Below are 27,527 nucleotides of genomic sequence, written 5' to 3'. Positions count from 1 at the left end.
TGCTGCCAACCTCTGCTGTTCAGAGGGGAGGAAACAGGCATCGCTGGATCCTTATCTGACCGTAGGTGTGTGATACGCGGGGCGAGGTCTGATGCTGCTGGGGGATTAGCAGCGCTGCACACTTTACTGGAGGGTTCAAGGATCTGGTGAGTTCTGTTTGGATTTCTTTCTGGAGATCATAAAATAGTTTGGCAGTTTGAATAGTTTAGCCTCTTCACCTCCGTTCTGCTCTCCATCTCAAACTCATTAGTTAAATTACAGGCACTTCGAGTTCTATAAACTTGAGTTTTTGTACTTGATACACATTGTTTTATCCCAACAAACTTTAGTCATTTTTCATCAGTGTTGCATAATTTTTTTTCTGATTAATATCATCACTGTTTAATATGCATTGGTATTCTCAGTATGGATTGCTTGAGTTAATTATTATTCATTTGACTTGTAGGGAGATATTTTATGATTCATGACCCATTAAAATGCAACGGCATGTCACTACAACCAGGCATACAACAGCGTAGTTGCACAATTTAAGTTGTTACGTTGTTTTTCATGCACTGAGCAATTTCAGGTCTTAAGATTAGCAGGTATGCATCTCCACATCCTGCTATTTCTGCAGTCATGTGACTATACCTGAGACATCTTTATCTGCTAAAGATCATCTGAGATGTAGCTTTTCCTAAGGCTAAAAAAAAGCCTTTTGAAAAAAGATTTGCAAATTCAACAAGAATTTTGAGCCTGGATTCCTGATCTGGAAAATTAAACAAATCAGCCTATATTTAATAAGATAATGAGTAATTTACCTATTTAAACAACGTTTAAGAAAAAATGAAAACACACAAAATAATTGTCTTAATGTGAGTAATCAACTAGCGATGTTTACTGATTAAATCTGTTCACAGTAAAAATCTCCCCTTAATCATTTAAGGGCATAACTTTTTTTTTATTTGGAGGGAAACTGACTCACAAGTCTCTCATCCTGACATCTTGTGGACTTTTGGTATTTTTACATACAAAAATTGTATTTAGTTTTGTATTTGTTATTAACAATTTCACCTCCAGGGTTGGCCTCTAGTGATTGCGAGGCCACCAGGGAGCACCGGTTTGAGCAGTATGGTCACAGCCTGATGACATCATTGTGCCGAGCCTTGAAATGCTGTTCACATTCACAAATCTCCAAACCTTTGTTGACACCATTTGACTGACGTTACAGGGACAAATGGCTGATCTAAAACAGTAAAAAATTTGATCCAGTTTGTGTGTTTTTGTGGTCACAGCGGTGCTTCAGCGGCGTCATGGCAGACTTACAGAGAGCCAGCCAGCATCCACGCCTCTGTTTCCTCATCTGTGTCGCCGCCACTTTCCTCCTCATCCTCATCAGCCAAGGTAGGTCTGCATAACACTTTTGGGCTGAGAATTGTGAGTTTTATTTTATCAATGCAAGAGGTTCAATGCATTTATTTCTTGTAGTTAGTAGTTTTGTATTCTGTTCTTTTATCTTAATTTTAATTTCTTAATGTATTTATATTAGATTGTACTTGATATGATAATTAGAGGTGTTGTGATTTATCAGTATTGACAATATCTGTAATATTTTAAAATGAAATGTTGATTTTGTGTATTAAATACACATGATAATATTGTATAAATAATAGTTAAATAGAAAAATAATTTGTTGCACAGACTCTCTCCCTCCAAAAATGTTCATGCCTGGTTTGATATCCCCACAGCATTAAGAGACAGACGGCAGGAAGTGAGACACCAAAGAGACATCGTCCTGGACTCCACAGGTCGTTCTCATTCCATCATTCTGCTTGTTTGTCAGCATGTTTCTGAATTATTCCAGCTGCTAAATTAATGGAAATTATGATGTCAGTTCACACAGCAGTTCACGCTGAAAAAGAACGCGACAAGGTATTTTGTTGATGTATGATTGAAAATCACACAGATGCAGCCCAGTAATTATTTTCCTCAACTGCAGTTGTTGTTGATGTAAAACTGTGTTAATGTGCTGTTTCGTGTGAGAGCTTTGGAGTTGCATGCAGCTCTGCTGATGAAGTGATGCTAAATGATTTTGTTTTTAACAACAGTATTACCAACACAGTTTTCATGCGTATAAAATCACTAGATCGTGTTTATAATTAATTTAAATTGGTGTTATCGTCAAGTCAACATAATGGAAAACATTAAACAACATCATTTTTTTTTTGAAGAAACTAGAAAGCACAGTCTTCAAGATATGTTCAATTCAAAGAAAGGTTTTGTCATCTTCAACCTACCACGGTGTAGTTGGGCCATTGTTGGTAAAATAAACATAAAAATGATGGCGTTAGGGGAGGGGAGCAATTTTCAGTATGATTTTATAATCTTGCAAATTTGCCACTTTGATCTCAGAGAATATCTCCTATATTTACATTGAGTTTTTTTCCCAAGAATATTACCCACCCTCCCCTGGCTCTGTAATTATTATTATGTATTTATTTTTTCCTACAATGAACCTAACACACCATTTTATCGTCATGATTGGGATTCACATTAAAATAACAATTGTGTAATAAGTGACAGATTTTACTATTTCATATTTCAAGAAATCACAATAGTTAATATGAAACAAATTTTAACAAACCCTCTCAATTTATTCCTGATTATCCACTTTAATTCTGAATCTATCAGCTGACAAACAAATGCGACTGTAAACAGAACGTCCTTGACAAGTAAATGATAAAATACCTGAATGGTGTGAAATAAAAAGCCAGTATTGGCTCGATATATGAGACCAGCCCCTTCACTGACCTCCAGTTATTTTAATAACTACCACCCCAGAGACTAATTCCTCAGTGTAATTGTTCCTTATTTTTTCTCATCTCGCAATTATGTAGCCACATTTTGCTGATGCTGCTAATTCCATAACAGAGATTAAAACCAGAATAATGTCCCATTGACTTTTTTGTCTGCTTTTTTCCCCAGAAATCCCAGGAGAGCACATCGATCCAGCTGCCATCGACCTCACTCCCCTGGTCAATACTTTAATAAATACAAGTCAGTCAGGTACGTTGTCATAATATCACTCATGTAGAGATCAATTCTGAGCTGTAAATCTTGCATGTATGTCCTGATTGAAGCACAGCTTTCCCCCCTGCAGAGGTCAAACTGCAGGCAAGACTGCTTAGCTGTGTACAGTGTCTGCTTTAAAGGGCCAGTTCACTCAAATCACAACACCTTCTCACTCACTTATATCCACAGAGATACATTTGCTTTTATGTACAATGTTTCTGCAAAAACATTCCTGATCACTTTATGACCTACAGAACATGGTATCAAAAGGTTTGCTGTGGTAAAAATAGAGGTGTAATGAGGTAAAACGAAATGATGTGGTTCTCTAAAGAGAGAAAAGAGGAAATCCTCCTCTCCTCTGTTGTATTGAGGCTAGAGCCTCCGGGTATGAAACAAAGACTCCAGAGGTGAACGTGAATATGTGTTTTTTGGAGATTTGGATGAGGTGACCTTTTTAAAAAACATGGTTTGCCTGCCTTTTGTGGTGACATTTGGGAAGTGTTCATTTCATAATTTGAAGGGCAAGTTTTTTGTATTTTATGAAATGTGTCTTTACCTCCCAGCATTTTTTGAGGTAGTCTGCTTACTTTTTCAGGAATAGTTAATCTTAGCTGCAATGTTAAGTTTGTTCAACGTAAGCATCTAATAGGCTTCAAATCCTGCTTAATACCAGCCTTCAGTGACACTTTTAGTATTAAAGCCTGATAAACAGGGGCGTGTCTGAAATATGATTGAATTAGCCCTAATCTTGCAAAGTCAATTCTGAGAGATTCGACCGTTTGGGACTAATCTACGCTATGAAATGAAAGAATGGTAATGCCTGGATAATTTAATCAGACTGCCTTCCTCGCCTCAACCCACAAGCAATTTGCTTTCCTGCCTGTGACAGTGTGTAGATGAAGTGCTAATTTAACTAATTTAGCAGCTGGCTAGTTAGCTAGATAACGTTAGCTTGCTAATTTTACCATGTTTTCATGCTAACATTACACTGGCTACAGAACATGAGGAGAATAGCGAGCTGGTAGCTAGCAGCATTGCTGGCGCCCACTCCCCTCAGTGAGGTAGTCTCCCAGTAGCCGGGAGTGAGGGGGAGGGACCATGCGGTGGAATGTTGCCACATCAGACAGCCAGTTTCCTGCCCAGTCACAGCTTAAAACCTGCCAAATTCAATAAAAAAAACAGCCCAAATCATGCAAGTAAAACCATATCATAAGCATACAAAGCTTCACATCTGCATAAATAACCAAAGATTAAATGTTACATAAATGGACTATCACAGCCCATAAAGTGCGGCCAGACAACCAAATACATAAATTGCCATGTCAATGTCAAAGATGATGACTTCAAGATAAGAAGTTCTTCCGTTATCCCTCAAGACAACCGAATAAAACTCGTTCAACCAAATATTTTTTAAATGTTGCAAGTAAATAATATGAATGAGAGGACACAACATTGTTTACTTAATTATGTGTTTTTGAAAAAGATTGAAATAGAATCGTGGATTTGGAGAATCATGACACCCTCATTTTCTAATTTCAACTTGTGTTTCACCAGTTTAATGCTTTAAATGTGAAGCTGCAACAGTAGGAATTGAAGGCTTTGCATTTGCAGTAACTAAATGCAGCATTTTCATTATTATTCTTTTTTGCAGTAATGTCACCACAGACACCTAGTTTACATCAGTGGGCTCACTCCACATTGTGTTACCTTAGTCGAGTATCACTTTTCTGCAGACCCATAACGTAACCTCTGAAGGTCACATGTCCTTCTGTGTCTCTCGTTGTCCTCCAGGCTCCCGGCAGCTCTTCTCCCTCCTCAGTGTGACGTCCTACAGCTCCCTGGCTCTCCACAAACTCACCCTGCTGGTCTACAACAGTAAATATGTCTTTACAAACGTCTTCCTCCTCTCAAGCTGCTCACTCCCAGAAACTAGCCTACGAGTACGAGTGTATAAACAGTTATCCCATTTGATTTGGAGCTCGATATATTGTTGGTCTGAGATAAGCGAACAAGACTCCATAACTATAACTTTGTCAGCAGTGCCACCTAGTGGTTTGAATGTGTATTATCCTCTAGAATAGGACCACACACGTTTGAAATGAGGTGTATGGTATGTAAACAGTATGATTGTGGACTAACATGACATTTATTTGGGCTTGTTCACATTTTGAAACACTGCAGTTCTCAACTCAGAGTAAATGATTTAAACTTGAATCAGCTGTGAAACAAACACAAGGCTACCATTCAAAACAAATAGGAGTGAATAAATATATAGAGAGAGAAATAAGGGGGAATCACTGGGTAGCAAAAAAAATAGATCAATGGGTTTGTTTATTGTGTAATGCTACGGAGGCCCAAAGGAAGGAGAAAACGAACAGAAAATATTTCCAGAGAAATACTACTCAAACCCAACGGAGATGGAGAAGAGAGCGGACCAGGGTTAACATGGGCAAAGATGCTCCACACCAGTGACGGCGCGAGGGGGGGGGAAGCAGGGTCTCAAGACCCTCCTGTCAAAGGCTGCGCCCCCCCTTTTGCCCCCCTCCCCTCGAAATATTTATGGATTAAAAACTGTAACAAATATAGAACAAATTAAGACACTGAGACATTAACAATCAATTATCTGAAGAAATATTGTTTCCGTTGGTGATTGGTTTTTTTTTTCCTGTGTCGTGCGATTTGATTGGCTGGTTTGCACGCAGACGGCAGGCTGAATTTGACGTTCACGTTAGCGGTATTTGATGCATAGCGGCTAGTTAGCGATTGTGTCAACGGAGCGAAATGGACCGATTTGTGATCGAATAAGAGTGGACGATGGTGGTGGTGATTTACGGACGCAGGACAGAGTGATGACGGACTTGGAGGATGAGGATGAAAGTGAGGATGACGAAGGGCCGGTAGTAGGTGAGGAGAACAGAGAAAGGAGGAGAAGGGGAGAGGAGAAGAGAGAAAGACAGCATTGGAGAGTGAGTGAAGCAGAGTTTAGAGGACAAGAAGGGAGGAAGAGGAGAGGAAGACAGGAGTGGGGAGTGAGTGAGGAGGAGAAGAAGGGAGGAAGAGGAGAGGAAGACAGGAGTGGAGAGTGAGTGAGGAGGAGTTTAGAGGAGAAGAAGCAGGGGCGCCGAAAAGGGGGGGTAAAGGAGATGGATTCTAGGGGCCCATGATTGAGGGGGGCCCAGAGAGGCCCCTAATGATGATGAAATTATAATACAGAAAAAATAATGACACTAAGTTATTAACTAACATATAATCACAAATATTTTATTTCCCATGTCCTGGTAACAATAACTTTATTTGTTTTGGAAACATCAACGCCTGCAGGGACCCCCCTTCCCCCCCTCTATTTACGTAAAATGGTCCACTGGATCAGCTGCAGGTAGCGCACCAGCGGTGTCACACAGCGCCACAGATTGTATGTAAAATAGCATAAAAAAATGTCGCCGCTGTGTTGGGGGCCCCTGTAAAGATTCTTTTCATGGGGCCCAAAATCCCTAGCGGCGCCCCTGAGAAGAAGACTTGAGTGGAGAGTGAGTGAGGAGGAGTTTAGAGGAGAGGAAGACAGGAGTGGAGAGTGAGTGAGGAGGAGAAGAAGGGAGGAAGAGGAGAGGAAGACAGGAGTTGAGAGTGAGTGAGGGGGAGTTTCGAGGAGAGGAAGACAGGAGTGGAGAGTGAGTGAGGAGGAGAAGAAGGGAGGAAGAGGAGAGGAAGACAGGAGTTGAGAGTGAGTGAGGGGGAGTTTCGAGGAGAGGAAGACAGGAGTGGAGAGTGAATGAAGAGGAGTTTAGAGGAGAGGAAGACAGGAGTGGAGAGTGAGTGAGGAGGAGTTTAGAGGAGAGGAAGACAGGAGTGGAGAGTGAGGAGGAGGAGTTTAGAGGAGAGGAAGACAGGAGTGGGGAGTGAGTGAGTGAGGAGGAGAAGAAGGGAGGAAGAGGAGAGGAAGACAGGAGTGGAGAGTGAGGAGGAGGAGTTTAGAGGAGAGGAAGACAGGAGTTGAGAGTGAATGAGGAGGAGTTTAGAGGAGAGGAAGACAGGAGTGGAGAGTGAATGAAGAGGAGTTTAGAGGAGAGGAAGACAGGAGTGGTGAGTGAGTGAGGAGGAGTTTAGAGGAGAGGAAGACAGGAGTGGAGAGTGAGGAGGAGGAGTTTAGAGGAGAGGAAGACAGGAGTGGGGAGTGAGTGAGTGAGGAGGAGAAGAAGGGAGGAAGAGGAGAGGAAGACAGGAGTGGAAAGTGAGGAGGAGGAGTTTAGAGGAGAGGAAGACAGGAGTGGAGAGTGAGTGAGGAGGAGAAGATGGGAGGAAGAGGAGAGGAAGACAGGAGTTGAGAGTGAATGAGGAGGAGTTTCGAGGAGAGGAAGACAGGAGTGGAGAGTGAATGAGGAGGAGTTTAGAGGAGAGGAAGACAGGAGTTGAGAGTGAATGAGGAGGAGTTTAGAGGAGAGGAAGACAGGAGTGGAGAGTGAGGAGGAGGAGTTTAGAGGAGAGGAAGACAGGAGTGGGGAGTGAGTGAGTGAGGAGGAGAAGAAGGGAGGAAGAGGAGAGGAAGACAGGAGTGGAAAGTGAGGAGGAGGAGTTAAGAGGAGAGGAAGACAGGAGTGGAGAGTGAGGAGGAGGAGTTTAGAGGAGAGGAAGAGGAGGAAGACAGGAGTGGAGAGTGAAGGAGAGGAGAACAGAAGGAGAGAGAAAACATATTTAGTGAGTTCAGAGACAGTTGTAAGAGTATACTGTATACAACTATACACTGTGCTACAATTCTCAGTTACACTCTTGTAAATCCACAGATGTTCTCTGTGGTGGATTTGTATTGTTTTTTGTGCTTGTTGTTTGGCACTTCATTTCATTAAAAGTAGTTAAATATGCTTGTGTTTGTTTTATGATAAACGTTTAGTAACATGCATTCGACAATATGTAGTGTATTAGCACGGCCACGGGAACAGTACATCTATATCTATTATAGTATTATTTGTTGGTGTCAGAATTCACTAGCACCTCCTATAAACAATCAGACCCCCTCATTGCCCCCCCAATAATAATTTTCTGGTGCCGCCGCTGAGTGGTGTTCATTTGTGAGGATTATTATTATCAAACATTTGTTTGCCACAGAGCTTATTTTCAGCAATATTGGGGAAAAAATTCCATTGACTTTTTATGGCGGGAACCATTGAGATGCTAACTTCCTGTGGGCTTCTGAAAACACGTCATCCCTGCAGCGCTCTATCGCAAACGCATGACCCGCCTCTGATTAGCTTGTCCTGATATTCTTGCTTTCAGCGGCACTGACCCAACCAATGAAGGCAACAAATTATATCTTCCTATAATGGAAGTTGTAATTTCGATATAACATTTGTCTTTTTCCAAACATTGATTTATTTTCCCACAAACTGGGGCTCCGTATATTCCTACGATGACGCATTACGGCCACTGTAGGAAAAAAAGAAAAAAAGAGCAGAGAGAGGGGGGCAATATTCAGAGAAAAAAAGTTTCTAACTTCCCATGAATGTACGCATTTATTTTTCTAATTAATATATCACAACAAATGACAACCCCTTGTTAAGTTCTTTAGGGTGATGATGGCTATTGATGGTTATTAATTCACAGTCGTATAATCCTGAATTAAAAAGAGTAAAAAATAAAAAAGTCAAAAGATTTAAATAAGAACACAATCGCCAGCATAATTTGATTTTCCCTTTAATCGTGACTGCCTCTAAACTCTTAAACATTTGCATCTATTCCTTCAATATTTGACATTAGGTCATAATGCACAGAAGATGTTTATTTGTGTCTGCACTGTATTTCCTAAAAGCTGTAATCTGTGAGATGTCTGATCCTGTGTGTTCTCCTCCTGTTTTGTGTTTTGCAGTTTCCAGCATTAAAAGTGTTGAAAGCAACAAGTTCAGGAGGAGATTCTGCTACTGTGTCACAAATGAGACCAATGATCTCACAGGTGAGGTATTTTAATGATATGATTTGAATTTTTAGTATTAGTTTTGTCCAAGGGTTTTCACTTGATTTTTTTTAATTGTATTGATCAGACTTTACAGCCATCCTGTTGGATGTGATGGGAAACTCGACAAGTTACCTTCATGAGCTCTTTAAATCTGCCTCCATATTATCAGGTGCGTAGATGCAAATAAAAAAATGTTTTCTGTTGTTTCCAGGCCGGTCGTCATAATGTGATAAATACCTACAGTGTGTGTTTTTGTTTGTGTGTCTCAGTGAGCCAGAAGAACAACTCGAACTGTATTTATATCTGTGTGATGGCAGGTAAGATGGGTAAGTGGAGCTCACCGGATCCTGGGTTCTGGTTCAAACAGATCCATATGCAGCACCAACCCTGTTTTTACCTTAAAATTCAGATCATTTCATTGTGCAAAAGTGACAGCACTTTGCGGTGACATATCACATTTCTTTGATGACAATTATTTTTTAATTGTCATCTATTTATTTTATGTATTTTTCCACTTGATTTGAGCTTCCAGGCTTTCTCCTTACCTGCAGTGAGGTAATGTCAAATAATCTATCAAAAAGGTTTCAATAAACCAAATTTAATATAAGTGATTGATAAAAATCATACAATTTAAAATAACCTATGCTTATGGAGTATAAGCATATGGTTATTTTATTTATATAGGTTTTATTTGACTTAAATCCTTAATGTTAATGTTCATATGTTCATTTAATATGTAAGGCTGAAAATCCATGTGCCATCCTCTTATTTTACTTTTTTAAGCCATTGGCTAACCTTTTTTGATCAAGGTCTTTTTATTTTAATTTTTCAATTATATTAGAAACAAAACACACAACTTGACACAGAATATAGAACAGATGTCCCCCCTCCCTCACAACCATTAGTAACCCTGTTTGCTGCCAGACAGCCATCAATTGAAAAAAAAATGAATACGTTTAAATGAGAAAAAAACAGCATACATTAAAGTATGTTTAAAAACATGTTCTTCTGGTAACAAAGCTATGATTTTAGGGTAATTCCCTGAGGCAAGGTCTGCAGAAATGTGGACTTATGGAAAGTGTGCGTGAAGGGCTCAATATCCCTGTGAGGCACTGGATGAATTTGACAGCCCTGAGCCCTCGGGGCATTTCATTGGGACTGGGCCGTAGTCTGACCGGGATGTGTGTGTTTTGTCCAGGCAGAGAGGTGCCGGAGCTGTGGGAGGTCAACTCCGTCACGCCACTCTTCAACCAGACCATCGTCGAGGGACCGCACAGAGGTTTGTATACAGCACCCAATGATTCACCGACTCATTCACTGATAACATGCAACGCAAACCAGCAGGTGGCAGCATTGACTCAGGAGAGAAGCTGGATGTACAAACATAGACATCTCCTGTCAGATTTAAATCCAGGATGCCACCTTCATGCAAACCTCAACCAGAAAGTACTCATTTGAAACACTACACAGGAAACATGTGTCCCTGAGCTATTTTACTTTCTCCTCTCATAGTTGTTTGGCATCACAGCTAGTTAGAAAGCAGTCAATGCTCTTTGGGGTGCAAATATGCTGTTTTGCTTAAATTCTGAAAGTTAACATCAAGCAAAGATGAGACATCTACTTGTCAGTTGTCGTGAGGAGAGAGAGGACTTGAGTGATACAAAAGTGCTGCAGTTTCTGGGTTCAAGTCTGAGGGAGTTTAAGGAGCCAGCGTCACAGAAAAATGAGTTTGATGTGGTTGCTGGTAAATTGTAGGTAAATCCTGGGTAGTTTGGTGAATTCTAAAGGCAGAAACAGTCTCTCGGAGAAGGTGTGATGGCGAATCCACTCTGACATGTCTAATAACTTGCATCTCCTGCCTTGATTCCCTGGTAATTGGCAGCACTTTTCTGAGGTTTTCTCTAGGTCTCTAAGGTTCACTGAAGATTCTTACTAAGATTCAATTCATTTTGTATTTTGGTGTGGTTTGTTGCCACCATAATAGTTGGGGTTTAAGTACCATCGTCTACCGCTTATCCTGTATTCAGAGTCGTGGGGGGGCTGGAGCCGATCCCAGCTGACATTGGGTGAAGGCGGGGTCCACCCTGGACAGGACGCCAGTCTATCACAGGGCTGACATGTAGAGACAGACCATTCAATTCAATTCAATTCAATATTATTTATAGTGTCATATCACAACAGAAGTCATCTCAGGACACTTAACACATTGAGCAGGACTAGAATACGCTCAAAATTTCCAGAATCAATACAGTTTCAAAGTCCCAACATCACCCAGGGGCAAGATTTACAGCGACAGTGGCGAGAAAAAACTGCCTTATTAGGCTTCTAGGCAGAAATCTGGTGCAGCCCAGGCCCTTGGGTTCCAACTGCATTTGGTGTTGGTAGTAGTAGCATTAACAGTAGTGGTAGTATTAACAGAAGAGATAGTATCAACAGTGGTAGTCCATGACAGCAGGCACAGCCACGCCGAAATGGATCCATCCCAACCACGTCGCAGTAGACCAAAAAGCAGTTGAGCAGTTACACAGTGGGCAGGTGGAGCTACAATATGTTTCCAGCATCAGGCCAGTTAGCAATCTGCATCGGTCAGGACCTCAACGGACTCTGCTGGACCAGAAAGCACACAGCCAGACTACATTCACACCTACGGGCAATTTAGAGTCATCAATGAACCTATCCCCATCCTGCAAGCCTTTGGACTGTTGGAGGAAGCCGGAGAACCCGGAGAGAACCCACGCTTACACGGGGAGAACATGCAAACTCCACACAGAAGACACGCGAACCCAAACTGGGAATTGAACCCTGGACCCTCTTGCTGTGAGGCGACAATGCTACCCACTACACCACCGTGCAGCCCGGTTTAAGTACCTTTTTCTTCAAATCCCCTTCTGTCAATAAACATTTGAAATCAAACCGCACACTAAATCATTTAGTGTGGACTTGGTGATGAGTCTGATAAATAGGTGATGCAACCCAAACCTCTTTGGAGAATTCGATTGGAGCCTTCTTTTCCCAAAGTGTTCACTCTCTCCTTCCTCCCTTTTATTGAACCTTTCTTCTTCCTTTTCAAGTAGGTAACACCTCCTCCTTCAGACTCCCCGTCGGTGAGTAACTCAGCGCCTTTTAAAAAGCTCATTCAAGCATCTGTTCTCTTCAAGAGCCATTCAAATGTTGTTTCCAATGATCTATTTTAAACCCCAGAATGGCACCAACTGCCCACTAATCTGAGTCACATCTCTCCGTCTGGGATGAGCTCCATGTTAACCAGCAGAGTCCATTCTACCGCACATGGTGAGTCTCTACAGGAGGCCTGTGTTCTTGTTCAGACTGCAGGCTGGGAATTAACTTCTAATATTATCCAGAATAACTTTCAAAAGCTGTAAGCAGGAGAAAACTTGTGGATTATTGGGACTACATCATGTTATAGAAATGTTGGATATTATATCTGGTATAGACAATGTTACCTGAGTCTCTATACAGTCTCTATTTTTTGAATGTATTCCATCTTTTTCTATATTTTCTCTAAATTAGTATCCCATTGCATCATTCTTTCAAGAAAACAATTATAAACAGTTATTGAGGAATTATTGGGAAATTACAGACCTACTTAAAACACTTTAATTAAATAAAATAATACCAACAAAATAAAAGTATGAACATTTCTGCCATTAAAATGCAGAAATAAGTATGTGGTGGAACCTCTACTACAAATGTAATCCATTTGATTGTGTGTTCATTACATACACTACCCTACTTTTAAGAAGAATATTTATATTTCAATTAACTGTTCCATAAACTGCTACAAGATGCTACACAAACAAACAAACAAACAAACAAACTCATTATCATTCAATTTGATTGATTGACTGCTAGATGGTTAAAAAAAATTTTCATTTTAAATCAGTAAGTTTATTGCAGGCATTAAAGCACACATTGTGATTTTTTTTTCTCCTCATCCCTGGATTCATTAGTTTCACCTACAACTATGGATGAAGCAGCTGCTACAGCAAAGTTGACCCCTGGCCAAACGCTGGCAACAGCACGACAACCTGCAACCGTCAGGCCACAAAGTCAGTTGGACAGACGGGAGACGACACAAAGAGGGCCGACACAGAATGCAACACAAGCAGTGAAGACAGCACAGACATCGACTTCAATAAAAGGAACAATCACATCAATGCAACCGACCGTCACCCTGCAGGTCATCACAACTGCACCTACAGTGTCAGTAGGAGCTCCATCAACCACCATAGGAGCTCCATCAACCACAGTAGGAGCTCAATCAACCACAGTAAGAGCTCCATCAACCCCTATGGGAGTTCCATTAACCACAGTAAGAGCTCCATCAACCACAGTAGGAGCTCCATCAACCACAGTAAGAGCTCCATCAACCACAGTTAGAGCTCCATCAACCCCTATGGGAGTTCCATTAACCACAGTAAGAGCTCCATCAACCACCATAGGAGCTCCATCAACCACAGTAAGAGCTCCATCAACCACAGTAGGAGCTCCATCAACCATTGTAGGGCCTTCATTAACCACCATAGGAGTTCCATCAACCCCCGTAGAAGCTTCATCAACCCCAGTAGGGGCTTCATCAACCACCGTAAGGGCTTCATTAACCATCATAGGAGCTCCATCAACCACAGGAGCTCCATTAACCTCGGTAGAAGCTCTATCAACCACTGCAGGAGCTCCATCAACCCCCGTAGGAGCTCCATCAACCACATTAGGCGCTCCATCAACCACCATAGGGGCTCCATCAACCACAGAAGCTCCATCAACCACTGTAGGAGCTCCATCAACCACAGTAGGAGCTCCATCAACCACAGTAGAAGCTCCATCAACCACTGTAGGAGCGCCACCAACCACCATAGGAGCTCCATCAACCACAGTTCAAGCTCCATCAATCACAGTAGGAACTTCATCAACCACAGAAGGAGCTCCATCAACCACCGTAGGAGCTCCATTAACCACAGTAAAAGCTCCATCTACCACCGTAGGAGCTCCTTCAACCACAGTAAAAGATACATCTACCACCGTAGGAGCTCCATCAACCACAGCAAGAGCTCCATCAACCACATCAACGTCAGTAGGAGCTCCATCAACCCCATCAACTACAAAAGGATCTCCATCAACAACCATAAGAGCTACATCAACCACATCAATTGCAACAGGAGTTCCAACAATCATAAGAGTTCCATCAACATCATCAACCCCAATAGGAGCTCTCTTAAACACAGTAAGCGGGCAACCCACCACAGTAGGAGCTCCATCAACCTCAGTTAGAGCTCAGTCAACTACAACACATGAAATTGGAGCTCCATCAACCAGAAGAGCTTCATCAACCACATCAACCATAAGAGCTCCATCAAGCACAGTAAAAGCTCCATCAACAAGAGGAGGAGCTACATCAATCACATTACCCGCTATAGCAACTCTGTCAACCATATCATCCACAGGAAGAGCTCCATCAACCACTGGAAGAACTCCGTCAACCACCGTTAGTCCTCTGCCCACTACATTTACCATAGAAAAAGCTCCATCAACCACATCAATCAAAGGAAGAGTTCCATCAACCACAGGGAGAACTCCATCAACCGTAAGAGCTCCATCAATCACAGTAGGAGCTCCATCAACCATAAGAGCTCCATTAACCACAGTAGGACCTCCATCAACCATAAGAGCTCCATCAACCACAGTAGGAGCTCCATCAACCATAAGAGCTCCATCAACCACAGTAGGAGGTCTGTCAACCATTAGAGCTCTATCAACCACAGTAGGAGGTCCGTCAACCATTAGAGCTCCATCAACCACAGTAGGACCTCCGTCAACCATTAGAGCTCCATCAACCATAAGAACTCCATCAATCGCAGTAGGAACTCCATCAACCATAAGAGCTCCATCAACCACAGTAAGAGCACACTCACCCCGAAGCACAACGCAACTGGCTACAGCATCAACCAAACCCACAACATTCTCACCAGCCATTAGTCTGACCCAGCTAATCATAACTACACACCAGCAGAGTACATCAACCCAACCCACAACTTCCTCTGTACATCCCACGAGACTTTCAGCTGTCCGTCCCACAGCAGGACCAACGGTGGCTAGAAGGACTACATTGCCGCTTAGCAGAACAACTACAACACCCAACAAGTCTGTGGAAACAGAAAAACCAGGTAAGATTTCTCGATTCTCAGTATGAATTAGGCCCATCTTATTTCGTTAGGATTAAAGAGTAGTTGGTGAAATGCATTGTCTGTGCTGTGGTATTGCATATAATAAAGAGTCAACTGGCAGTATGAGAGGTAGCATATTTGTTAACGGTCCCAAGCTATATTACTTAGAGAATGTTGAAATTTGAAACTGACAAAATGGCTCAGAGAAAAACATCCATCTGCTACTTCAGCACCAAGGACAGCATCATGGCTCTATCAATACACAGCACAGTTAGGCTTCTGACATTTCAGAGCCATGGTCGAGGCTTAGTCAGAAAAAGGATCAATTTGTCAGGCAGTCCCGACTAACATATTCAACCAAACAACCCCTCTGTCCCCTCTGATTGAGAGCGGGGGATGGCAGGTTAACAAGATCTACCGACACAAATCCTATGGGAGCAGACGGTCAAAAAATAAACGATTGGACCTTGGATTTAGCTAGCACTAGAGATATGAAGGGTTCTGTTAAAGTCAGACACCTTTTATACTCAATCACCCAAACATAACTTTACATTAGCTGACATCAGTGAAACATAAACAGCTTAACAACCTATTCTGTAAGGACATGGTCACTTTCAATATAAAGCAAAATAGTCGAAACTCTGAAGCTATAAAAATGCTATTTAAGAGACATACAACACAGGTTTAAGTCTTCCTGACAAATAATAGGAGCCTGTAAGGTGCTATGCTCTGCAGTGCAGGAACAGTTTGACTCCGACTGCTGACCTGCTCTCAGGAAACAACTGTAATCACATCGGATACATTCACTGTCATTGCTGGACACATCGGCTGTTACTGATTCAATTTAAGCCTTGGGAAAGGTGTGCTCTGTGTGTGTGTGTGTGTGTGTGTGTGTGTGTGTTAGAGCCTGGGAAGGAGAGAGGAAGCCATGCAGGAGGCTAAGATAGGCACTATGGTAACACAGGTGCAACTCACCTTTTATGTGAAGGCTTCGATGGTTTTAAGCCGCAATGGTAAAAAGCAAATTAAGGCCAAAATATTTGGTGTTCATCCATCTGCTACATGATCAGTGAGCTTGTTAGGAGGAAAAAGGCACTCCTGTTGGTTAAAAAAAATGAAATGAGGCACAAAAACAAGCTGTTTGGTTCACAGTCAGAGATGAAACAAATTCTTTAAATACACTTTATTGCCAAAAGCATTCACTCACCCATCCAAATAAATGAAATCAGGTGTTCCAATCACTTCCACGGGTGTATAAAAGCAAGCACTAGACTGTTTCTACAAACATCTGTAAAAAAGAACAGGTCGCTCTCAGGAGCTCAGTGAATTCCAGCGTGGTACTGTGATAGGATGCCACCTGTGCAACAAGTCCAGTCGTGAAATGTCCTCACTCCTAAATATTCCACAGTCAACTGTCAGTGGGATTAGAACAAAGTGGAAGTGATTGGGAACGACAGCAACTCAGCCAAGAAGTGGTCGACCACGTAAAATGACGGAGCGGGGTCAGTGGATGCTGAGGCACATAGTGCACAGAGGTCACCAACCTTCTGCAGAGTCAATCACTACAGACCTCCAAACTTCATGTGGCCTTTCATATTAGATTAGCTCAAGAACATTGTAGACCTTCATGGAATGGGTTTCCATGGCGATCAGCTGCATCCAAGCCATACATCAGCAAGTGCAATGCAAAGATGCCAGGCCTTCCTGTCCAACATCAGTGTGACCTCACAAATACACTTCTGGAAGAATGGTCAAAAAGTCCCAAAAACACACTCCTAAACCTTGTGGAAAGCCTTCCAGAAGAGTTGAAGCTGTTATAGCTGCAAAGGGTGGACCAACGTCATATTAAACCCTATGGATTAAGAACGGGATGTCTCTTGAATTCATATGCGAGTCAAGGCAGGTGAGCAATATGGCAATTTGGCAATAAAGTGTATGTTACACTGAAGAGCAAAATCAGCCTAATGAACTTAAAAACACCAGTAGAATAATTGTGACAGTGATTTCTTAATAAAACATGAAGAGACACATGTATTTTATGCAAATACTTACCAGAGAAATGACCACATGATTTTTTTCCAACATGCTAAGAATCATATTCATATATGAAAACAACAGCCAAAAAATGTACAGTTATGTACAGGAAACAAAACCACATATTAGGTTTATTAAAAAAAAAACCCATTATGGTGTGGCTTCTAATAAATATGAATTTGAAACCAAACAAAAAGCAACAAAAGTACTGGATTCCAACAGGACATGAATAGCAGCCTCCTGGGTGGAAGCCGTTAGCTTTTTTAATGTTCCACCACTTTGAAACTAATTTATGATACGTCAAAAGCCAACTCAATGCAGAACAAAAAGTTTCCCTAATAAGAAATAAACAATTGACGATACAGTCTTGTGTTTTGGGAAGACCTGGTCCTTCAGTCTGTGTGCTTGTGTTACGTATCGCTTTGAGTTTGTCTCCTTTTTTTTTTCAAAAGATGTTCTTTTTTGTGATTTTCACCTTTATTTGACAGAGGATAGTATAGTTATCTGTGGCAGAATCAAAACCTGGGTCTTCTGGGGGTTTGATTGAAAATATCAAAATCTAATCTTATTAAAATACTTAATATAGAAGCTATTCTATGCATGGTCCCTGTCAAACAAAACCAATAAATCAAAATAATACAGAAGGTGAACTACGCATCTTTAATCTGTCACCTTGCACCACAGACGGCCCTACTTTTTACAACTTAAATTGGTTAATACTAATAAAACCAAATCAATTAATCTGCAACACAGTCTTTATTTTATTCACATATTGTCATCTAAATCATGTATTTAATTTCCTCATTATTCCTCATTATTTCCTAAGAATATTCACATTAATCAGTCAGTGGTAAACACTGAAGACACCCCACAGTTAATATTTCCCAGTAGAACCACTGGATGGCAGTAACATCTCACCGTGGAGCAGCAGCTGCTCCCCCACTGACTTCTGCCTAGCAACAAACAGAAGGCGGGAGCGTCCTGTGCAATTTGTCACCGAGTCATTAGTGTGCAGTAAAATGATGAGTTTGTGGCCCAGCTGCACATCTCTGCACTCAGTGTGGACGTTTCATAGAAGACGACCATGTGTGTCACACACACACACATAAGTGATAAAATGCTTTGGCTCACATGCCATAAATGGCTGATCCATGTCAACTGTGTGCACACTGCAGATTATCTCATGGCAAGGCTTTGCTGCTATTGTGTTATAAGAATGGAAATGGCTGCAGGTATTCAATGTCACGTGAAAAAGATACAACACATGAAAAGCTTGATGAAAATTACATTATTTACATTACTCACAAATTACATTATTATTAAATGTTATTATTATTATTATTATTATTATTATTATTATTATTAATAATAATAATGATCATAATAAAAGTAATAGAAACAATAATATACTTATTAACTGTGTAGGCTATTTAAGCCCTAGACATATTTTCAGGGGTAAAAAAACGACTTAAAAGACATACCCAAAGTAAATGAAGATTTGCTCCACAATAATAATGCATGTTCTTGGTGTCTAGGAGGCTTAAGACCACAGAGAATGTATTCCCAGTTTCAAAAAACATTGTGTCTGCGAATATGCCAGAGTAAATTGGAATAAATCAAAGGAAAAATTTCTATCCTTGCCTATTGTTGTCCCCTATTTGACGGAGCATAACACCACTGAGGATAACACCATGCTAACAATGATTCCAGGTACAAAGATGCCATTGATCACCTTCAACAACTCCTTGACTACAAATGAACCAAATTTGATAGAATTTAGCAAAGGGCAAAGCCTCCACCAAGGTTTTAGTAAGGACACCACCAGGCGGAAACTCAAAAAATGTGCCAAATGGGTTACTTTCCACTTCTAAATGGAAAATACAGTGGAAATAGACCCCCAAAATAAATGCCCAGATTAGACTTTTGACATTATTTGTGTAAATCCAAACCTATTTCCGACATAAAGATGTTCCTATACAACTAAACTCTCAATTAAGTTTCCAGGGGAATGTACTTTTGAAGCAACACAACATGGCTGGTGTGGAATTTTCTCCTTCTTCTTTTATGTTGTGTAGCGATGATGCAGCACAGCCCACACAATGGGGAAGTGTTTAAGACCAACCACTCACTAACATGAGTCTTGAGTGCTTTCTTGTCAGGGACAAAATTTCGACTTGTTAAATGTTACAAAATCAATTGTACTTGTGCTATTTGTAAAGGAGCTGAGGCGACACTAATGGACTGTGGAAAAGGCAAGAAATACTGTGATCGTTCTTAGTTTACAAGCATCAGCAATCTTTTTGTCTGAGCTTGATTCATAAGACGTTGCTGCTCTGGACGGTGCTCCGGATTGCAAAATGAACAAATAACTGCAGAATGTGGAGAAGAATCTAATTTAAATTCACATTTGAATATGTATTTTTATGATAATTAGGAGTCTTTGTACCTGCAATGCATTAATTATGATAAAAAAAATGCATCAGCACCAGTGATTCCTGTAATGGGAATTTAAGTACTGAAACTGCATTATTCAAAAATGAATACAATGAGAGAATTTGAAGGATGAGTGTGAGATTGATTTATTCTGCACATAAAATCTCCAAATCACCACTTTCAGAGGTTAATGATAATGTCTTTGTTTTATTATTTTGCATGCCTGCATGATCATGCTTTATTTCTGTGATTAACTTCTTAATTTGCTTTTGTTTGGCAGAGCAGACAAAGTAATTAAGCAGCACGTTATGAGCCTGGATGAGTTTGGAGGGAGCTGTTCAGAGCTTGCTCGTGACTGACGTGACCTCTCGCTCTGTCTGTTGAGAGGTTGTCCTTGGCGAAGGCCCGAGATGACCGACGACTCGCTGTCCGGCACCATGACTACCGTCGGCGCTCACAAGCTGCAGCCCTGCGTCCTCGAGCTCTGCAAGTTCTTCTCTCAGTGCCTCTGCAGACCATTCGGCCACAAGACGCGCACGAAAAGGTTTTCACACCATCAACACCTACATGACACTGCTGCACATTAGGGTTCTAATGATATGGATGTTGAAGAGGGAGAATAGCCTACTGAGAGATGGAGAGAAGGTTCACCTGTTTTAGAAAATTTCGTAAAAAGAAACGTCTGCACTGGAATTGAGGGTGGATATCGATTTTAATCAATAAATAAATCAACAAATGAAGCAAAACCTTCACTGAACTCGAGGGATATTGTATCAATTTTCTTTCTACGATACCTCACTTGGAATGATATAAATATCCTTTTCCTCCCCCCCCAAAAAAACTGACCTTCGTCATTTTATTCAGGCGAACTAAAAAGTGTTCACAAAGAACAGACAATACATATTTAACCACACATTACGTAGTAGGTTGCAACCTGCTGATTAAAATGTCAATCTGCTCACTTAGGAAGCATATCTTCCATTGAGAGAAAAAAGATGGTTAGATGTGAATAAAAATGCTGGTTTAGTCTAACTAACATGACGAGGATCTACTTCAGACTGAAACACATTTGTATTCTGTCATATTAATGTTGAAATATATTAATTTAAAGGTTGTTAAACAACAATTATGTGTTTTTAACCGAGATATTTTACATTTATAACTACAGTTTCCATTAAATTTAGCCTCCTTATAACATAATAATCATTTTTATTGATCGATTTGGACATGTTGACCTTTTAATGTAACTCTTCGCTAATTAGCTAATCAGCTGTGGTAAAATACAGCAGCTACGTGTTCCCCATGAGAGCTTATTTTAGTAAAAAAAAAATGTAGACCTATCATAGTCAAGAGCAAGAGACAATTCATTTGTACCATGAATTACACATTTGATGTTTTTCAATTTCAAAGATCATTTTCCAACTCAAGAAAGTCTCACTTTGTCGTAGTATCAATTCGTTTTGTGAGAAAATGCCCATGAACTACAACACTCAAGTCGCGCCATACACGTCACCGCTAGCTTGTGTTGCTAGCTAGGTCGCTAACGTAGCTATGTTCCATCACAAATGTAACATTATGTTACCTGATGGGTTTTATCCAGCAACTCTTTTATCAGGCGTGAGGAGAAAGAAGGAGCCTGTTAGCGTGAGTAAGTTCCTAGTACCGAACACACGGTGTCGTAACCTCAGAGAGAGACACGTATGCTATTTAGGTCTTTCAAATTCAGAGTTTTTCCACAGTCTTGTATTGCAACAGTTTTACAACAAAATTAGATATTCTTGAATTGAGAAATGTGTAATTCATGACACATTTCAGACTGAATCAAAAAAAGTATTTGTCCCCTGCCATTGATTGTATATATCTCTATTGCATCTCAAAGAATGTTGAGGGTTGTTTTGATGTGAAGCTAAGCTGTAATCTTCTTGTTTCTCCCAGATACTGTGACGACAGCCACGTCTGGTATGAAAAACACACGTCTGAGGTGTGTCGGCGTGTCAGGAGAGTCTCCTTCTCCAGAAGTAAGTTATCCTCGCTGGCAGCTCGAGCTGACGAACTTATCAGCTCTGAAAGCACTCATCTGCCAGACTCCGCTTACACCAGTAGCTTTATTAAGACTTCACACGTTAATGAGCTCCAAGTCAGAAAATATACATTTATTACTGTAGGCACACGTCTATCTATACATTTCTGCGTGCCAAGCAACATGACTTTAACAGGAAACAGTGACAGAAATTGGAGCTTAATTATAACAAAGTTAAGGTTCTGCTTCTGTAACTAATATAACAAGACAGTAATATATACTTTATATTGTGGTATTTAAACACATTTTTTCTTTTTGCTAATTTGTGTTCATTGGATACCATTTCTGACATTCATGCCAGATATTATACATATTTACCTGGGAGTCTGGTTATGTTTCAAAATGGGAGACCAAATATGAAGGATGATGAAAAAATATTGTAATTTAAAACAAATATTCTGCAATATAACCTAAAAATAACCTCCTGAACGAGACAGCCACCTGCACAACTATTGATCAGTTAGATTGAGGCTGCTATGAAAACTGAGTTTGCATCAAGAAAGGTAAAGTTTTTGAGTGAGCACGTAAAGTTGCTGGCTGAGATTACTCTAATCTACATGGGAATGAATTACAATATAGTTTGTCTTTCTCACTTCTCTCATTTCTCACTTTGACTTTCTGCTGCTCCGCCTCCGCCATCTGTCCGTGTCATGCTGTCCGATCTGTGACCGTGCATTGATCACAGATGTAGAAATACCTCTTTTCACACTATCAGTTATGCATTTGTTTGTCACTGCGTGAGATAATAAGGGATTTATTTTGGCAAAATATCCGATCTTTTTTCCTTCATGTTTTAATTTGTATATATTTGTAAACAAAACTGATCAGCAGGCCTGTCAAGCTTGATTGGTGGGCCAGAGTTGGCCCACAGGCCGCCAGTTGAACAGGCCTGCCTGTCCTAGAGTGTTAACCTGTTGCCTATAACTCTGGTGACACTTTAAGAAATAATTTCTCAAAATGACAACTATTGGATTGTAATACAGGAAAAACAGAAAAAAAAAGTCCTCATAGCTTTGAAGTTCAGTGTCGAGCCAAGATGAGCTTAATAAATGGAGTCAAGCAGACATGATTTTGGAGTGAATGTCATGTAAAATGGTAAATGAGGACCATTTACCATTTTAAATGACATTCACTCCAAAATCACCTTCTTCTTTCTACGTGTCCTGACTTTTCACCAAATGTAATTGATATGTATTAAGTAGATTCAGCACCAGCTTCTGAACTTACTATTAGGTGGAGCAGGTTGTTGTCATCTACTCACTATACACTGTATACAAGAAGTGGACATAGTCATTGTGACGCCACCCATTGGTTTGTGGACTACGGTTTTGAAGCCGAGTGTGACACTATGGTCTTCTCTTTCATGGATTTTGGCCAGAAACTGAAGTGATCATATTTGGACTGTTGGAGTACATTTACTTTTACATTTAGGACATTTAGCAGACACTTTTGTCCAAAGCAACTGACAATATGTACATTTGTGGTTTGACCAGTGTTTGAAGGTAGATGGGTGCCGTTCCATTGATGGCCCTGAAGGCCAGTGCCATCATCTTGAATTGGATGCGTGCTGCAACAGGGAGCCAGTGGAGGTCACGGAGGAGGGGGGTCACATGGGAGAATTTGGGTAGATTGAAGATAAGGCGTGCTGCAGCGTTCTGGATACGCTGCAATGGTTTAATCGCAGAGGCCGGGAGTCCAGCCAGGAGAGAGTTGCAGTAGTCAAGGCGGGAGATGACCAGTGCTTGGACCAGGAGTTGCGTTGCATCCTTTGTGAGGAAGGTCCGAATCCTGCGGATATTGTAGAGGGCAAATCTGCAGGATCGGGCCACAGCAGTGATGTTGGGGGTGCAGGACAGTTGGTCATCGAGGATTACACCCAGGTTGTAGTGATGTCTTTAAAGTGGAAGACATGTTTTAAAACACAGTTGACAAACAGAGTTGTGAGTGTGTGTGAATCCGAAATAATTTGGGAGCACACATCCTTCACCTGTACTGATAGGGACGTGTCAGCCATGTTACTGGGAGTCCCCATCAGAGCTCATTAGAGCAGCAACTCTGCAGGACACCTACAAGCTGCAACCATGAATCCTCTGAGCTAATGGGCCTGTGAGGTCACGGGGAGAGCCCAGCTTCTGACACACCGATCATCCAGAGCTGATCCCACCGCCAGGCCAGAGAAAGGACTTGCACGGTGTCGCATCATTCCTCCCTCCGGCCTCAATAAGTCCTCAGTGTGTATTTTTAGACTCTGTTTTACAAAGCTTTGATTTGAAATAGAGAGGAAGTAGCAGTGATTTAAATTAAGCTAAAACGTCTTGAAAGCAGTCAGAGACCCCGTACACAGCAGCGCAGCGCAAACTTTTATTTTGGTCAGTGTATGTACAATCAATGGTGAGGGACAAATCCTTTTTTGATTTAGTCTGAAGTGTTGCATCAAGATACACAAAATACAGACTCTCCAACCTGAGAATATTTGTAATAATAATAATAATAATGCATTATATTATTTAAAAGCACCTTTCAAAGCACTCAAGGACACCATACACGACTTTCATAAAAACAACAGTACATCAAATAGTAATTACATCAAACAGTAAGAATAAAGAAATGTGGCTACTTAGTGCAATTGTCAATGCATTAAATAAGGCAATAGTCAGTGTGTGATGGAGTATGACCCTCGGAATAAGTGCATTTTCAGGTGGGATTTAAAGATGTCGGAAGTGAGAATGTCTGGTGGGAGAGAGTTCCACAGGCAGGGGGCTGATCGGCTGAAAGCTCTTGACCCCATGGTGGATAAGTTGGCAGATGGAGCTGAGAGCTGGATGGCAGAACAAGATCGGAGAGTGTGTGATGGTGATCATGTGAATGAGCTGAGAGAGGTACACTGGTGCCAGGCTGTGGAGGATCTTGAAAGTGAGGAGAAGGATCTTAAAGTCAATGCAGGAGTTGGTAGGGAGCCAATGGAGTTGCTGCAGGGCAGGAGTGATGCGTTCAGTAGAAGGAGTTCTGGAGATGATCATTTCAGCACAACTCATCGTTTTACCAATCATTTAAAATGTGTGTCATTCCATCAATCATTTGTTAACCAGCTATTAGAAAAATCCAAACAAAGGTGAAGCTATTATCTCCACATTTTTAGACATGTTTTTTTATTTGATTTATTTTCTTGCTGGAAACATACAACTTTTTAGATATTTTGTTAAAAGTTTTGCTTTTTTTTGTCTTCGGTGAAATCAAAACATGCACCACATGATTCTGGTAGAAATAAATCATGCACCGCTGGGTGTCCTGGCATGAGAAAATAAAGGACAAAGTGGAGTTGGTGGCTTTTTACAATGGAGCTCTGCACACTGGAGGTCATTGTCTCTTCTGTCTTCTATCGTGTCCACTGTCCAAAGGAACAAAGGCTTTGTATGTTTAAATTCTCATCCATGTTTGTAGTCAGTTTAACGTCATGGTAAGGTTAGTTCATCTCTCCGTTAAGTTTCAGTTTCATATAACTTAAACACCTAAATCATTTACGTTGACAAATTAAAGAATTCTACTGATATTCAAACTGTAGATAACATAACCCTAAATCTTGAATTATACCTGATCGTATCAGAAACTATAAACCCTTTTATTTTATTTTTAAGTATTAGAAAGATGGCAGGTGGCAGGAGAATCTGTCTCCAGTTACCTGCTTGTAAGCCTCCTCTCCGCACTTCCCCCTCCACAGATCTGAAACAGAGATGCCTGACAAAGATGTGCAATAAACTGTGACCAGAGTGGAAGCAGAGAGAAACAAAGAGCTGTTCATCATCACAGGAAGTGTTTGGAACCTCAAACTACAGCTGAGTACGCTTCTGGAACATCTGGAGAATATTTGGAAACATATTCTGGTGATTTCTAAATCCGGATGTTTGGAAATTGTTCACCCTGAAAGTTTTCCTCCAACTTTTTACACATTTGTCATAATTTGACATTTATCCCTATAATCTACGCAGTGATGTGATTGTAGTTTTTAGGGCCAGGAGGACTACGAAATCTGGAATCCTAAAACTGAAACGTCCTGGACTATTTATGAAAATAACATTTAAAAGCAAGTTTTTCAAATCACTGAAGATTTTTAAGGTCGGAAGACGGACTGGACTTCTTTTTTTAAATGTGGAAATCGTGTCTTTTTCTAAATAAACTATTTGGATTTTTTTTGTGTCAGTTTAATAAAAGTCAGGTTAATTTTCCCGGCTGCTCCATCTCTCTCATGCTCCTTTTCAATCAGACATGACCGTTTTCTCTGAATACATCTAGAGTTGAGGTTGAGGTTGAGGAAGCAGGACACATTACCACCACTTGTTTTCAATTTGCAACTGAATAGAAACATTTTAACAGTGTAGCTTTCAAAATTTTCTATGTATTTCTGAAGTAGATTTGTTGCGGTTTTGTTTAAATTCAGAATCAAGTTTCAACTGTTACTGTTAAAAGTGTCCATCGGAACATAATGTAGAATGCAGTTCAATTGTATGGGAACGCAATTTTTCTTGTGTCAGAGTTGATTCTTTGCTTTTTTCTTAACGTCTGTCAGGGTTTTTTTTCATTTCATGCGTCATCATTTTGTTGTGTTGTTTTAGAACTTATGAGAATACGCCTCAGGAGATCTGAACAATCACCTCTCTGAATAAAAAATGAAGGCTGTGAAATGCAGATGAAAGCTCATAAAAACAAAAACTTAGATTATCTTATATCATGTATAGAAAACTATAACTATAAAATCAGGTTACACCCATCTTCATGCATGTGTATCCTTGCGTGCTCGCTAACTATAGGTTGCCAAAGAGAAACAGTCAAATCAACACCTGCGACAGCTTAAAATATTAACATTTCTACCAAACTGAGGATCCTGCAACACTGTGATTTTATCCACTTCTTGCATGTAACATGCCATTTGACATGGACATGTGTACCATCGTCCCCCACAGATGCACCTGTCCCACACAATGCCCCACTATCAGTCCCTCTTCCCCCCGTTATTAAACCCACAGCTCCTCTGCTTCACTGACCCCCATCGCTGCAGGTTTTCATTGATCTGAACCCCTGAGAGGATCAGATAAGACCAGGTCGACCTCTTGGTCACAAATCCAGCCCTACGTGGGACAAAGACCACTCTGTGGGTCCCCTCTGTCAGGACCCCACCAACATTAAAGCTTCTAATAACTGCACAGGAACCGAATCATTATAAGCTCCTGCTCCGGTGACACCAGATAGCCAATGAGACCTGAACTGGAGGGGGCTCGCCTCCTCAGTAGGACTGATGAACAGTTAGTGGAGCTCAGAGGTGATTCTTTTGGGAAACAAGGCTACAAAAGCACTAATAAGACTTCCAGCATCTCTCTATTGGCTGCTAATGTCCATCAGAGCTGTGTGGGTCCTTAAAATGAGACAGGGTTTAACACTTGTCTTTATTCAATGAAGAGATCATAACTTCTGCTGCCGCCAACACAATATTAAGGTAAGATTTTCTCCACTACTTGTCAGTTTGTTTTGTTTGGAGGCTTGTTAATTCACGTTGAGTGTGTGGTGAAATTGCTTTGTACGTTTGCATGATCCACTGTATGATTTAAGTGAAAGCAGTTGGAGATTTTTCGGCCTCTTTTGGCTTCTAGTTTTGGTTTTGCAGCACATTTCCTGTCTGGTTCAGCATGTGTTTCCAGCAGCAGGCAGCTGTTTTCATAAAACCAACTATTCACTTCCTGCCCAGCAGCAAACAGACACAGTTAGCCACCAGCTGCTGAACATGGAGTTTCGACTGATTGAACTGTTGGAG

At 40.9% G+C, this 27,527-nt stretch overlaps 1 protein-coding gene across 1 annotated transcript; it reads left to right on the top strand.

The window, feature by feature from the left end:
* On the top strand, positions 1-25,946 carry hhla1 (HHLA1 neighbor of OC90). The gene is made up of 19 exons (XM_084006872.1): positions 1-146; positions 1,275-1,383; positions 1,728-1,787; positions 2,965-3,045; positions 4,843-4,926; positions 8,909-8,992; positions 9,081-9,164; positions 9,265-9,325; positions 10,198-10,274; positions 12,067-12,099; positions 12,197-12,286; positions 12,967-13,601; positions 13,687-13,703; positions 13,750-14,245; positions 14,330-14,498; positions 14,659-15,177; positions 20,032-20,188; positions 21,580-21,662; positions 25,443-25,946. The coding sequence occupies exons 2-19, from the start codon at positions 1,293-1,295 to the stop codon at positions 25,484-25,486; spliced, it is 2,865 nt and encodes a 954-aa protein (XP_083862998.1). The 5' UTR covers positions 1-146; positions 1,275-1,292; the 3' UTR covers positions 25,487-25,946.
* The last annotated feature ends 1,581 nt before the right edge of the window (positions 25,947-27,527 follow it).

This window comes from Eutrigla gurnardus (assembly GCF_963514095.1).
Source record: "Eutrigla gurnardus genome assembly, chromosome: 4".
NCBI lineage: Eukaryota > Metazoa > Chordata > Actinopteri > Perciformes > Triglidae > Eutrigla > Eutrigla gurnardus.
The sequence above is the reverse complement of the archived record's forward strand: the minus strand, read 5'-3'. Positions and strand labels throughout refer to the sequence as shown.

What these genes read in the sequence shown, in the direction of transcription:
- hhla1 (XM_084006872.1), top strand. Translation starts at nt 1,293, where the DNA reads ATGGCAGACTTACAGAGAGCCAGCCAGCATCCACGCCTCTGTTTCCTC. An exon ending in CACCCTGCTGGTCTACAACA is followed by an intron (nt 4,927 to 8,908) that starts GTAAATATGTCT and finishes TGTGTTTTGCAG; the next exon opens with TTTCCAGCATTAAAAGTGTT. An exon ending in ATCTGCCTCCATATTATCAG is followed by an intron (nt 9,165 to 9,264) that starts GTGCGTAGATGC and finishes TGTGTGTCTCAG; the next exon opens with TGAGCCAGAAGAACAACTCG.